The sequence below is a fragment of the Callorhinchus milii genome, unplaced genomic scaffold (genome assembly GCF_018977255.1).
Source record: "Callorhinchus milii isolate IMCB2004 unplaced genomic scaffold, IMCB_Cmil_1.0 Scaffold25, whole genome shotgun sequence".
Lineage (NCBI taxonomy): Eukaryota > Metazoa > Chordata > Chondrichthyes > Chimaeriformes > Callorhinchidae > Callorhinchus > Callorhinchus milii.
Window position 1 is genome coordinate 5,054,585 of NW_024704766.1, and position 15,274 is coordinate 5,069,858.

The 15,274-nt window shown below is 43.3% G+C and overlaps 1 protein-coding gene across 1 annotated transcript in view; it reads right to left on the reverse strand.

The window, feature by feature from the left end:
* kmt2a (lysine (K)-specific methyltransferase 2A) overlaps nucleotides 1-15,274 on the reverse strand; it is a 55,118-nt gene that overhangs the window by 23,115 nt on the left and 16,729 nt on the right. Inside the window, exons 3-13 of the mRNA XM_007896149.2 lie at nucleotides 12,535-15,251; nucleotides 10,701-10,878; nucleotides 8,583-8,808; nucleotides 8,045-8,109; nucleotides 6,865-7,224; nucleotides 6,485-6,561; nucleotides 4,886-5,014; nucleotides 2,966-3,079; nucleotides 2,134-2,280; nucleotides 1,476-1,571; nucleotides 659-779 (exon numbers count right to left, since the gene is read on the reverse strand). Of these exons, the coding sequence (XP_007894340.2) occupies nucleotides 659-779; nucleotides 1,476-1,571; nucleotides 2,134-2,280; nucleotides 2,966-3,079; nucleotides 4,886-5,014; nucleotides 6,485-6,561; nucleotides 6,865-7,224; nucleotides 8,045-8,109; nucleotides 8,583-8,808; nucleotides 10,701-10,878; nucleotides 12,535-15,251 (4,230 nt within the window). The remainder of the gene's footprint in view (nucleotides 1-658; nucleotides 780-1,475; nucleotides 1,572-2,133; nucleotides 2,281-2,965; nucleotides 3,080-4,885; nucleotides 5,015-6,484; nucleotides 6,562-6,864; nucleotides 7,225-8,044; nucleotides 8,110-8,582; nucleotides 8,809-10,700; nucleotides 10,879-12,534; nucleotides 15,252-15,274) is intronic.

A 15,274-nucleotide genomic window follows, 5' to 3' on the forward strand; every position in this document is an offset into this window, starting at 1 on the left:
TTCCCGATAATCCACAGCCCCAGTTTCATGTGTCTTTGTGTACATTTTTTTAAAATCAACAATTTGTAATTTATTCCGTGACCTAGTTGGACTCGGGAGCGTCGGAGGCGAGTAAACAGGAGGTTGAACCATTTCTTCCACAGGTGAGTCAGGCTGACAAACACCAGGTTTTGGGGGATTTTAATCTAGGAACAGGAAGAGAACATTCACCCATTGAGTCTTTTCAGTTAATGTATAGGATCATGGCAGATCAAGTCCTATCTCAATACCATTTTCCATTATATTAATTAATTTGCGCGTTACCGTGTCATTGAGACGCAGCAGCACAGAAATGTGTCATATACAGTTATGGATTGAGTATCCAATTTTTTTTTAAAAAAGGGATTATTACCCCCAGAAAGCGATCCATCAATCAACTAGGTAAACTGCTAGGTGAATAGAGGCGTGTGGAGTAAGGAAACATGGCTAACGTTTCGCTTTGCCAAGGAATTGAATAGCTTGATCTAACCAATATGCTACAGGACTCCAGGACTATATACACATGCGCACACACTCTTATAGTTCACTATCAGAAATTATAATAAATCTGCAACCCTTGATTTGACGACTGCCTTGAAATACCCCACACCTCATCTCGACTTGTCGTTTTTATGCTTACCTTTATCAAAGAGTTTGGCACATTCATGACAGAGAGAAAAATCATGAGACCACTGTGCATCCCAACCCTTCCCTGGTGTGGTGGCCCCACAGCTCTTGCATCGCACACATTTTGTACAGATCTAGAGGACAAACATCAGGCAGTGTTGAGAGACACCCCTGCTACTTTAAATTCACCTTCAGCTCAAAGCAATAATCAATAGATAATAATAATCCTTGCATTTGATATAGCGCATTATCACATTGTAAAGATGTATCAATATGCTTCACAGAATATACTGTAAAGTGAATTGACTATATTTTGTGGGCAAAATACAGAAGCCAGTTGCACACATCAATATCCCACAAACAGTCGTGGATTGAGTGACCAAATTGTTGTTATATTTTTTTAAAAAAGGATTATTACTCCCAGAAAGCAATCGGCCAATTGATTAACAACCAGGTTCATACTTACTGCTAGATAAACAGAGGCGCGTTGAGTAAGGAAACTTGCCCGACATTTCGCCAGGAATCAAATCCAGGTTGTTTTGCTTGCAAGACGAGTACTCTAACCACTAAGCTACAGGATTTCATTTCTCATCAGACTAAAAGATGCGCATACAGTGGATCAAAGCCTGAACTTTAATCTTAAAATACCTTTGAAGACGAGTTTATCTTCACCGCACAAAATATCGACTAGTGGTTAAAACGGATTTGGGTAAAAATATAGGTTCCTTCTTCCTCTCACAGTTCAAAGAAGCCTTCCTCATTCAACAACTTTCCTGATAGCAAGTCATCCCTTGATCACAGGGTTACATACAAGGATTGATAGAGCTTACCCAGACTTTCTTTTTCTTTGTGGGTTTGGTTGGGTAGTTGGGTCCCAGGCACTCTGGGTGATAGCTGTTTCGGCACTTGCCACACTCCAGAAGCTGCTGCGTAAAAAAAGCGAGTTTACATTAAAAAAAGGTCTGTTCATTGAAAAAAAAAACATGAATCCTGCTCCGCCAACTTATTAGATCTCTGACCAATTTGCTTAATTATGGTAAATACTGCAACAGATTACCCCTTAAACACTACCCTATTAATAATAATCCTTGCATTTGATATAGCGCCTTATCACATCTTCGAGAGTCTCAAAGCGTTTCACAGAATAAAATGAACTATGTATTTTGTGAGTGAAACGCGGCAGCTAATTGCGCACAGCAATGTGACACAACCAGTCATGGATTGAGTAACCAAAGTATTATTTTTTTTGAAGGGATTATTAACCTGGAAAGCAATCAACCAACAACCGGATTTCTACATATTGCTAGATGAACAGAGGCGTGTAGAATAAGGAAACTTGACTAAGATTTCGCCCTGACCCGCCCGGAATCAAACTCATGTCCTCTCGCTAACCACTACGCTACAGAACTCAACATAAATTTCTCCTCCAGCACTATATCAGCATTAAATAACTGTGTAGGCACAGAGAAACGGCTCCCATTACATTACCTTTGAGGACTTGTTCTGCCGGCAGCAGACGTGACAAAATTTGCAGCGACGACAGCACCAGTTCTCCCATTGTTCCTCCAGAGGCCGCTCACTCTCCTCCAGGCAGAAGAGATGGAAGGGCTCACAGCACACCTGACAGTAGACAAACTGCGACAAAAAGCAAAAGACAGCTTCAGAAAAACTAATTGAGGATGTGTGACTGGTGCAAAGGTCAGCTTACCTATTGTTCCTGGCTGAGGCTAGATTCGCCAAGAATTGCGGGTACGTTGGCCTTTGCACCAGCCAACATCAATAGTGTTGCCTAGAAAAGTCATCACACTGAGTAATAATTATTGTAAGATACAATTTGCCTTAAAAATGAAAGTCCTTTCTTTTTTCTCTCTTAGTGAACAATGCTTAGTGCAAACTGCCTTAAAACAAGTAAGGTTTCCCCACAGTCCAAGTCACACTCCTACTCTTAAAACTCTTAAATGACAGCACATCAGAGCTTCACCCTAGAACGTAGGCTAGCTAGCTAATCAGCTAACTCTACAGTGCTAACTTTTGGGATTCCAGTCAGCTTCTGGGGGTGGGGGTTACAAGAGAAGAGATCACACACCCCATTCAAACATCACCTTTGAAACCACCTCTGCTGGATTTAAATAAATAACTGATTAACTAGATGGCATATTGTTCCAAAGTTGCAACTCATGATTGTGGTAGGTTAAATCAGCCTTGCCTGTTGTTGAGCAAAGAGCCACAGGTTTTTCCCCCAAAGGAAGGAGGAAGTTGTGTGGTGAAACACCTGCTCTAAACCAGAACGAAGTCGAGGCCTCAAGGGTAAAAACCATACCTCAACATGTCCGCTGCTGGCACACAAGAAGCAGACTACCCTGGGAGTGATGGGTACAGAGGTCAGAATGCTCAGTCCACCCATCTCCCACACATTCTCCACAGCACAGTCCTCCTGTGAATACCCAGCACAAAGTAAATAGATGTTACAAATAGAAGTATTTAGGAAAATCCAAGTTAAGTTATAAACAATTCAAATATCTTATTTGGGTTGCGTTTTACAACTTCAATTCTGCTAAAGACTGCATATTCCTGTCAATAAAAATAATAGTTTTGTTTGATATAGAGCCCTATCAAGTCTTCGAGACATCTCCTGTGGAGTCCTGTAGCTCAGTGGTTAGAGCACTCGCTTTGCAAGTGAGAGACCTGAGTTCAATCCCCGGCAGGTCAGGGCGAAACCTTGGGCAAGTTTCCTTACTCCACACAGAGCCTAATAATAATCGCTCCAAAACCAAAAAAAAAATAATAAATTGGTCATTTTCAATAGACGACTGTTTGTGGGACATTGCTGTGCGCAATTGGCTGCCGCGTTCGCCCACAAATATACAGTCAATTCACTTTACAGTGTGTTCTGTGAAGCGCTTTGGGACGTCCCCCCGATGTGAAAAGCGCTATATCAAATGCGAGGATTATTATTATTATCTCAAAGCACTTCACATAATAGTACTAATAATAATCCTTGCATTTGATATAGCGTCTTATCACATCTTTGAGACGTCTCAAAGCGCTTCACAGAATATACTGTAAAGTGAATTGACTATATATTTGTGGGAGAAATGCGGCAGCTACAGCTTGCTGAGTGGAGGGAGTGGGCAAGTTGACATGGGGTCAGAAGATTACAGCACAATACATCAGATCGTTACTGTTGGGGTGAGGGACACCTTGGGTTGTTACGGTTGTGGTTACACCAGTGATACCGTTGGGGAGTGGTATACACCAGGGTGTGATAGTGTAGGGTGCAGTACATCAGAACAGTTATCATTCGGGGTGTGGCACACAGGAAGTTTTCTATCATTTTTATTATGAATGTGACAGCCACAAACAATGTGTGCTATACCAGAGGTCACTGCATCTCTCACAACGTACCCGCGAGCTGAGAAAATATTGAATACAAAATATATTTTGTTCCCCCTCACAATGTTCACGGTCTTTAAGATTCTGAAGGAACTAGCTAATAATAAGTTGTTTTACCTTGTACTAAATAGTAGAGCAAGAGGACAGAGCCTTGGCGAAACACAGCAGCCAATTGCCATGTATTTTATGTAGGGAGTAATTGAAATTTGAATGGCTTTTCAAACCCCCCCTAATTTGTGAACAATTGTTGTGTTCAAACAGCTTACGCTTTTACTGTAATGAAGGTACTCAAGTTTCGCTCTTCAAAAATACACTGAATGTTGTAGCTGACATCATTTGGGGTTGGGGGGAAGAGAAGGAAATCGTCTCCATCATTTTGGTGGCTGGCACTCAGGAATTGCATAAAAACGTCTTATATTCCCACAGAAACATATTATTTTTATCCAGACCTCCATTACTTTTGAATCAGACACCTGGCCTGTGCTGTTATTAATAATAATAATACATAATAATGCTTGCATTGATATAGCGCCTTATCAAGTCCTCAAATTGTCTCAAAGCACTTCACAGAATATACTGTAAAGAGAACTGACTGAATATTTTGTAGGTGAAAAGCGGCAGCCAATTGCATATAGCAGTGTCCCACAAACAGTCGTGGACTGAGTGATCACATATTTTATATATATAATATAATCCTTGTATTTGATACATTATCATGTCATTAAGAAGTCTCAAGTGAACATCGAGCTTTCCTCCCAGTTACTTTAAATGAATGCACATTTCTGTTATGACATCTTTGATAAGTTATTCAGGATATCTAGTTGACAGATTCCGCTGTTACTTGTACCTTAAAATCCACTCGGATCCTGTGCACACCGTCCGCCAGTGCTTTCTGCTTCCCGCTGCTGACATTGGTGAACGTGGTGAGCAGATTCAGAGTACTGGGTTCAACCTTGCTCACCGGAACCACTTTATCCTGCGAATAAAACCACTAAAATAAGCCAGGCTTCTTTGCTGGTGATAAAACGCATCGGTCAGTGCCTTACAGGGGGCCGAATCAGAATCAACGTTAAAAGGAAAAGAGAAAAATATTTCAAAAGAGAGATTTCTAGATATCTGTGTGGAATCGGTAGGGGAGTTGGACTATTTCAAACAGCCAAGCATAGTTCTCTTTCTGCGCTCTAAAATTCAATGAAAGCGAAGTAGTTGGGAGTCTTGAATAAAATGGCTCAATGAAAACCAAGAGAAATATCAGGTACTCACAGTCTCCCGACTTAAATACTTCTCCTCTGTCTTCTAGTCTTTTTCTGTCTGTGCCTGACTGACTTACAGCTGTTCTTTTCTCCACACTCATGTGTATTTCTCCCTCACGTTTCTTTTTATGATCTCTCTGCAGCTCGATCTGTCTTGCTCCTCTGATCTGTGCAAACTCTCTCTCTCGTCCTCTCAACTGTTTCTGGGTTTAATTTTTCTCTTTCTTTCTGTGCTCTTTCAGTCCTCCCAACTCTCTGCTCTCTCAATAACGAGGTTGCACAAGGTAATCTGCTGGTGCAATAATTGTTTGTGTGTCAATGTGGGGCATCACAAGGTCCATTTAGTTGGTTCGAGCCTTTGGGGAACACAGGTCACCACTACATAAAGGTGATAAATAATAATCCTTGCATATGATATAGTGCATTATCACGTCTTCGAGATGTCTCAAAGCCCCTCATAGAATATACTGTGAAGTGAATTGATTGTATATTTTGTGGGCAAGAAACAGTAGCCAATTGCGCAAAGCAGTGTGGACTAAATTATTATTTATTTATTTGGAAGGGATTATTACCTCCTGAAAAGCGATCCGCCAATCAACTAACAACTGGGTTCCTACTTACTACTAGGAAAACAGAGGCATTTGGAGTAAGGAAACTTGCCTAAACTCAGGCCTACACATCGTGGACACATTCTACACTCGGTTGAACATCTAAGTGTTTAGAACTTGAAGATACAAGGACTGGACTGGGGAAAGATAGTAGCAGCAAATGAACTCTGAACAGAAGCACTGAATCCACATGAAATTAATTATTGACCCTAAGTTCCAGCCCCCTTCCTCCCCCCCAATCCAATCGACACCAAACATCGCAACTGAACAGTCGGGGTGAACAACACCGGGTGGTATTTCTGGCCATAAGAAATAAGTGTTCAATGATATCTCAAAGTGAATAATTGTTTCCTTACACCAACAAAATGCTACTCAACTCCTTCAAAACAAGCATTGCAACACTATAAAAGATACTGAACACAACGCAGCTGAATGCTGTCATTAGGAGATTAAAAACAGTGATGTGAATTATATGTTATCGGAGAAGGAATAAAGGTCACGAAGGAGATCACGTTACACAGCAAGTGCTGGAACCGACCAGTAGAATTAAAAACGCTAGGATTTAAGAAAGGATTTAAATCTCACCTTTTCCTTTGGCTTTTTAGTTTTTAGTGGTATATTGCAACGAGAAGGGATTTTCTTCTGCTTGTTGAGTTCTGGTGCTGAGAAAACAACGTTCTTCATTAGATGAATGGCTTTAATACTGATCACTGACAACAGTTTCAGATTTTATGATTCCTTCTCCCTTCCTCCCACATGTTCCGCATAGCACCTTGGGATGTCCTGCCGACATGAAAGGCTCTATACAAATGTCATTTGTTGTTTGTCGCCGTTGTAACACTCCCTGATCTGAGATTGGTTACTGAGACGAGACAATATGATAAACCTGTTTTAACACAACAACTTGCATTTTATATAGCTCCCCTCATGCAGGATATGTTAACTCAAATGTACATTGTGATTACCTGATTCTGTCTGAAGCGACTGTTTTTTCTTGGGGTCACTGACCGATTCTTTCTTTAGCTGCACGGGACCTGACTGCTGAGACACGGCGGGCTCAGGCGGCTGAGGGAGCTGTTTGCTAGGCTTCCGTGGGGGTGAAACCATCGCTCCTTGCGGTCGAGCTTCTGGAGATGGACAGGAGCCGCCCTCCTCTGTCTGCTGCTCGGTTGGCTGTGAAGCAGCTTGGGTGGGTTTCTGAGCAGGGGGCTCGGGGGCTTGTGCGGCACTCTGGGGGACTGCTTTGTGGCTGAGTTCGGTTTGCGGTTTCCCCGGCGGGATGTCCTTCTTCTCTTGCACTTTCGTTTTCTTTTCTTTTTTCTTTACTAGTGACCAAAATTATCAAATAATCAGTAAACTTTAAAAGGTCACAAATTTCACTCAAAGAGCTTGTTCCTGTTCCTTTCATTCAGAGGGAGTTTTAGGAGGAAAAAGGTAGCCATGGCACAGACACAATAATCCAAATCTACAAATATAAAGCTTTCATTTACTGTGATAAAAATAATAATTCTTGAGTCATAATAATCCTTATCACGTCATCAAGAAGTCTCAAAGCGCTTCACAGAATACACTGTAAAGTGTGGAGTCCTGTAGCTCAGTGGTTAGAGCACTCGCTTTGCAAGTGAGAGACCTGAGTTCAATTCCAGGCAGAGGGCGAAATCTTGGGCAAGTTTCCTTACTCCACACAGAGCCTAATAATAATCCCTCCAAAACAAAAAGCAATAATAAATTGGTCATTTTCAATCTACGACTGTTTGTGGGACATTGCTGTGCGCAATTGGCTGCCGCGTTCGCCCACAAATGTACAGTCAATTCACTTTACAGTATATTCTGTGAAGCGCTTTGGGACGTCCTCCCGACGTGAAAAGCGCTATATCAAATGCAAGGATTATTATTATTATTAAAGTGAATTGACTGTATTTTTTCTGAGTGAAACGCGGCAGCGAATTGCGCACAGTCTGGGATTGATGGATAGAAGGAGGGATGCTTACAATTCAGTGTAACAAATGAGTTAACGCCCTTATCTTTATTTTCATTTTCTGTGCAGCCAACATTCATTAATTCATTTGCAATTGCTTGGAACTCCACCCCGAGTACACTGCCCTTAAAGAGCCAAGCTGAGAGCTGCAGTGAAACAATGCTCACCTTTAACTGGTTTCTGAGGTGGCGCTTTTGCCGGCATCCACTGAAGGTTTAGACATTTCCGCATCCTGAGGGCACACACACGAAGATGGGATGTGGGTGGACAACGGACAAGGAGAGGGGCGAGAACAAATACCATTAAAAAGGAAGAAAATCATACACCAGTTAGATTTTCAGGTGTCACAGTCCTGATACATCAACACTATACAGATATGACTAATTGGGGCTATTACCGGCACTAGTGATCGTTTCATTACACATTTATAGTGGGATTTCCCTAGTGTTAGCACAGTGATCAGCAACAGGATAAGCCTGCAGTAACTGTCAATGGCGCCTTTTAAGGACTTCTCCATTGCAGTTTGTAGTCCCAGGTCGTTGCTAACTTCATCAAGTATCACTGAACTAACAGAGCACGTAACTACTGCGAGAACAAAACACTCTGCTTCATGTTGAGCTCACACTGTAACATTTCAGTACACAGAGCACGAGAAATGGGCAAAAGAGAACAATGAATAAATATGGCTTCTGAAGCTTCACTCACTTGCAGCACTGCTTCTTCACATTCCGACCACCAAACTTGGGTTTGTCCAGACAGTTAGTACACTGACCGCAGTCATCGGGGACTTGGCAGCCTGGACACTGGCCACACCGCCGTGATCTCCTGCCTTTCCGCACAATAGGCTCCTGTGGCACCTTGTGCTTAGCGATGGGTTTGATGACCGGTTGAGGTGGCTCTGCGTCCTCAGATCCAGCCACGGATGATTTGTCTGCAAATCAGAGAAAAGTAACTTTGCTCAGTTTCGTATTAGGAAGCTAAGATGATACTGTATAAAGCTTTAAACTAGTAGGTGCAAACAGCACACTCAGGGTGCAAACAGCCAATCGCTTCTAAAAGTGGTTTGCTGGGTCATCAGGCTGACATTGGTATCACTAAAGACCACATTATATTTATCCCCTCGCTATATGGACACGGTATAACCACATTTGATGCACTAAATCTTTTGTGGCCAAAACTGCCAGTAGATCAATGACTTGCAAGAAACGTGGTTGGAATTTCCCACACACGTTCTTAGTCAACTGGAGCAATGTCAATCCTAAAGCCTGAGTACACGAACGTTTAGTTACAGGTCATTCAAGTACAGTGAGAAAATAAAAAAGTATCCCCCCTAAACCAGAGCTCCACAGCCTATTTATCAACCACAGAGATTATATCAAATTACTGAAATGACGAAGGGTTTCTTATACATTAACCCATAAAACATTCCGCACACTAATTATGGATTGCACTCTCACATATCTGAGCGAGCAATGGCTTGTTCAAGGATTATCATTATTATTTCCCAGTGATACCCTCCATTCTCAACAGTGAAGGCCTTCTACTTCCAGAATGCAGGATTCCATTGTCAGGTCCTGGAATACCAGCTTTTTCTCAGTAAAACGCTGAGGGCATAGCTTCACGGACACCTGATTAGAAAGTCTGGTACTTGAAATTCCAACGTGATCAAGTGAACCTAATTATTGACTAATTCCTAGATTGTGAGTTTCTGGAGTTGAGATTATATGTGCTATACAGCTGACATGCATGTTCATACATCAAGATCAAAAGGGACATTAAAGAACACAAACACTTTGATTCGTCGGCAAGTTAAGAACTTTGGTTGCCATTAAGGTACAACCTCACAATGGTTAGGGCACACAGCCAATGCTTTACTGCACTGCTCGGTCACAAGAGAGATTAGCCGGGGACTTTTAACAAAAAAGTTAAAATTGCTTTCTTTGACACATGTCAAACTATATTGATACCATGACTAACATAAAATACAATTTGTAGACAATTGGAAAATGAATATATTACATGAATGTTTCTCTCCTAACAATGAGTAATATTTTAAGTATAAATGTCCTCAGACATTCAAACTAAAACCTTGCGCCAAAAACACATTGTGGTCAAAGGTCACTTAATTTGAAAACAGCCTTTAGCTGAGGGACTTTTAAAAGTCAAGGAGATAAAAATGTCATATATTTTACAGCCCACATATTATGCAGTCCTTCCTTAAGCTCCAAAGTACATTCTGCATCTCATGGATGAACTGCGAGTCAAAGTGTTCCCAGATCTTCAAACAGGCCAGATTTGTGTCACTAAGTGCTGAGCTTCTGACTCAGCAGTGGGTAGGGAAGAGTAAATTACCTAACCGCTGCTGAGTAAATGGAGCACAGTCTTTTTATATTAAAATATTTTACTGAGGAGAAAGAGCTTGGACCCACAATCTTTTGACTCAAGAGGCGAGAGTGCTACCACTTAGCCAGGCTGTCACACAATGTTTAGATGTGTGCTTCCCTCTTAATAGATAACTTAACACTGTAGCAAAAAAATGTGATTTTCATTCATTTCCACATCTTATGGATATTTGCTGCTTACCACTTAGAAAATACTAAGTATCGTAAGAGTTGCATGGAGCATTTTTAGGTCATTTTCATCCCAGTTGCAGATGAACACAAAAATCAACTTCCAGGACAAAGTCAAATCAACATTCAAGGCACATCCACTTTTCTTGACTTTAGTATTTTGACATCAACAATGGGCAAGGACGAAAAGTCAGTTAAGAAGAGTTTCAGAATGGCATAAGCAAAAGGATTCAAATAATCTTTCCTTCCTTACCATCATTCCCCATGGAAGACAAAATCTTCTCTCGCTCCTCCCACGGCAAGGCACTCAGGGTAGGCATATCATCAGGAAACACGGCCCTCTTGCGACCTAGTGCAACAGCGGCCCGTCTGCACACATGCTTTATTCGAGGGCCTCGTATCGATGTTTCTGAAGAATCGCTTTCTTGCCCCTAAAATCACCACAAACGGAAACATTTATGATATGCTCAGTCTTCGAATAGACAGAAGGTATATTTCACACAAAGGGTAGTGGAAATCTGAAACTCTCTCTCCCTTCCCCAAAAAGGATGTGGATGCTGGCTGGATCAATTCAAATTTTCAAGATAGATTTTGTTAGGTCAGGGTATCAAGGCAGTTCTGATGAAAGGTCATCAACCTGAAACATGAACTCACTTTCCTATCTCCATAGATGCTGCCTGACCTGCTGAGTGTTCCCAGCAACTTCTGTTTTTATTTCAGATTTCCCGCAACTGCAGTATTTTGTCTCTGGTTTAAAGATATCGAGGGATACGGGCCAAGGGCAGTAATTGCAGTCGAGGTGCAGATCAGCATGATCTAATAGAATGGTGGAACAGGCTCAAGAGACTGAATGGTCTGTTCCTATTGTTCCTATAAAGAAGATTCAAAGGTCTGTTCCAGCATGCTAAAACCTGTCCAGAATCCAGAACAGAAATGGTACATTGATATTTAATGCTTGAAACTGAACTGATGTCTCAGTCAGCTTTCGTTCTCTTCAAATGCTAACTAACCCTTTTACATTAACTTCAGCCTGGCTGGCTTGTATCTACGGAAGCTGCCTATACATGCACAAGAACAGGGAGGCATACATCTGCCTCTTATCCACCATACCGTTCTTCCATCGATTTGAGCACCTATCCAGTAGCACTGAGGATATTGCACCAGAATGCTGCACTGCACTGTTGAAAGTAGTTGCATCTCTACACATTTAATAAAAGTCCTAGCTCGCAAGAACATTTAGCCTTAGAACTACACCACATGTCAAACAACTCCAAGAAGGTAAGAGAGACTTACCTACCTAATACACAGCACAGGGCATCTGGACTCAAAAGATCATCCAGTCACATATCGGGAAGGCTTAACATGAACTCTCAAATCACAGAACGTCGAAGAACAAAACTAACTCAAGCAGTTAACCTTGGGTTCACCTCAAACCCGCAGTGAGTTGGAGCTTAAAAAACGCTGCTCCCATTGTCTTCTCAATAGTGAAATCCAATCACAGACAACCCAAGGACTATACATAAGGAAGCAAATAAGTCATGAAACTATTTAAGCTTCAAAAAGGCTGAATCTCTCACTAGACGGGAGATTTAAAACCAAGGGCAGCGTACGTTACCTTGGAAACTAGAGAAAACCAGTTACAAACGTAGCCTAGAAACCACTCATACCACTTTCATTCCATGATGAGCCAGGACAGACCTGTTGGAGTGGTATGTACTCAACTCCTACTGAAGCCCTTTGATTTTACAATTATGGATTTGAGAAACTGGGATCAAACCAAAATCTTGTCACAAGACTAATAGCAACCACACAGAAATGTGCCTATCCTTCCCAACATGCCCCATGAAGGAGGATTTACCCTTTTGTTTTATATGGAAGTGTTTTTTGGTTGTGTGCAAGTCCTGAGAACACTGGCTGTCTGTAAAACAAAGAGATTAATTTCCCATCAAAATTAATCATCACCAAAATTGAAGCGTGCAGATCAAAACCAGAGATAAGAGGCTGAAACTACCAGATGAGTGTGCAATCTCACCACTTTCTAGAAGTTTGTTCTATTCGTCTTTTCCAACATTCCAGACAGACATTACCTGGGATTTCGTAGGGTCGGTAACTTTCAAAGACTTGCTCTTCTCAATCTTGCAGAGCTGCGCTTTGGCCCTTCTCAGCAGGTTGGCCACTCGTTTATCAGTGGTCGGCATCTTGTCTGCTTGTGTCAGCATGCTGCTGATAGCGGGAGCAGAGTGCTTAAGAGGGCCTGACGAGAGGATAGAAGTAATCACCGAATGCTGAAGAGACCCATCTTTGTTACCAGTGGCAGCAACTCCACTGTTTTCAGGGTCGCCCTTCGCAGGTCCTACCCTCTCAGATGCTGCTCTGCCTTTCTTTGGGATTCTATTCTTCACAGGCGTCACGTCCAACAACGCTAAAGCACCGTCCCCCAGCGTTGCTGCACCTTTTTCAGTAGGATGAGGCTTCTTGGTCCTCCCCGGAACCTTTTTCGTTGAAGACGAGGCAGCTACATCCTCTGTGGAAGTTCTTTCTTCATCTACTGCTCTGGGAAACAGGAACAAAGAGACAGCACTGGGTACCTCAGTGCCCTTACTCTGAACCTTCTTTTCCTTCTCCTTTCTCGATTCTCGCTTATTCTCCTTTTCTTTGTCCCGGTCTTTCTCATTCCCTCTCTCAGCATCCTTTTCTTTGGGTAAATTTTCAACCGGCTTGTCTTTGCTCTTTGCCTTATCCTTCTGGATACTGGTTGCCAGCAATGGGAATAGCGGAGAGGGCGGGCTGGCTGAGTCTGCAGGGAAACTTTCCCCCGGAGTGCTGGTCTGTCTAGTCAACAACCTTGTTCTACCATCTTTATCCTTGACTGTTCCTTCAGATTGTGCCAAACTACACAGAGGGGGCGTTAAGGCACCAGGTATGATGCAACGTACAGGTGGTGAGGAAGCTACAGAGGTCTGTGGAGTGATTGATGATAAATCTGTAGAAATGAGGCGACCGCTTCGGGTTCTCATGGAGTGTGAAGGAGATTTAGGATCAATACGACTCACAATATGCACCTCTTTCTTCTTCTTACGAGAGGAATGCCCTTTCCTCGAGGAGGCGACTGAAGAGGAAAGATTGACTGTAGGCGAAGGTACGGTAACAGACTCGAAGATTCTGGAGTGAGCCTCGCTGGGAGTGAATCTGGGAGCGCGGAGGAGGGGGCTTCTCTTGTGAGTGTCGAATCTGGACGTGGGATGAAGCGAAGAGAACAAGCGAGCTGGAGCGGTGGGTGAGGAGGAGCCCTGGAACCTGCAAGGCAAGCCCACATCCTCTGGAGTCAACGGCGATGGCCGGAAGTTGTCAAAGATTGGCTTGCGGATCAGCCCCTCCTTGGCGTACTTTGCCGAGGAAAAGTACTGGGATTCCGGCCGCAGATTCTTTAGAGATGTCCATTTGAATGTCGGCTCACGCAAGATTGATTTGCGTTTCTCCGGCAAGGGTGCCGGTGCAATGAAGGGGGTTGCCAACGGTATCCTTGGAGGCAGCAGCCACGGGGAGTGATCGGACAGGTTTGATGTGGGCTGCAGTGGAGGGGGAGGTGAGAGTAGGGGTGGCGGCGGAGAGGAGGACGTGGGCTGTGGTGAGGAAGTGGACGCTTTCTTGCTCGCTGAGCCGCTTCTCTCGGCCATCGAAAACCGCGGACTCTTCTTGTCCATTCCTCCCGCTTCACCAGACTGTGAGGCGTTTAAGCCGTGCAGCTCTGCGGGTTGGCTCGCTACTTCGGGAAGAGTCTGCATTTCATCGGAGGCCTGAGAATCAGTGGAGGTGACACTGGGGCTACTGGATCTGGATGAATCAGAGGACATCTGTGAAGAATGTTGCGAAACGGCACTGGATTTCTCACTGGAACCACATGAAATAGAGGTAAACCTGCCGGTCGGAGTGGATTCCAGTCGTGGTACTTTAATTGGAGGAATGTAACTGTCATCTTCAATGAACCTTTTGGGGGGCTTGATGACTCGTGAGGAAAAGGCACGGACGACTGGCATGATAAACTGACGAATGTTTTTGAGTTGAGGTGATGCCATCTTTGGTCTGCCTTTGCTTTCCTGCAGTTTTGCAGCTTCTTTCTCCATCCGTTTCTGGGCTCCCTTCTTGGCTCGCTGGAGAAGCTGTTTTGCGATGGTCGCATCAGTCCTTTTAGTGACTGGAACAACGCGGACTGGTTTTGTTAGCCTCTGAGGCCTCCGCCTGTCAACAGACTTCATGTCCTTGGTCACCGCCAGTTTTGGCGACGGCGTAGTGTCCTTCTCTTTACGAGGGCGCTTCTGTTTCTTGGGTTGAGGCGAAACTAGAAGTTTGGGGACTGTTTTCAAGCGCTCTGAGGACGGCGGCCTCCCTCTTCTCCTCTCGATTTTACCTCCTTTGCTGTTAATCTGCAGTTTAGCATTTTTAAGCCTAGACTGCAAAGGCGACAGTTTGACGGCTCTCAACTTCTTGATCTTCGTTGCCTGCTGCAGCAGCGAGGAGGGTTTCTTCTTCACTTTCTTCTCTTTTTCCTTTTTGGGTTTCTCGCTTTTCCCATTAGCAGGCTCTTTCTTATCCTGTGAAAGCTGGAGTTTTGGATTGCTTAATGTGGGCGGTCGTCCCCTCCTCTTCTCCCCACCCGTTACATCAGCTTTCTTGTCTTTGATCGCTGGCTTCACGTCTGGCTTGGTTGGAGGGGACAGGGCAGAGGACGAATCTGAGGGCGCGTCCGAACTCTGAGAAGAAAACGTCCTTTGTCTTCCTCGAAGTTTTCTTTGAGGTGATTTGACTAAAAAAAAGAAACAATTTAGT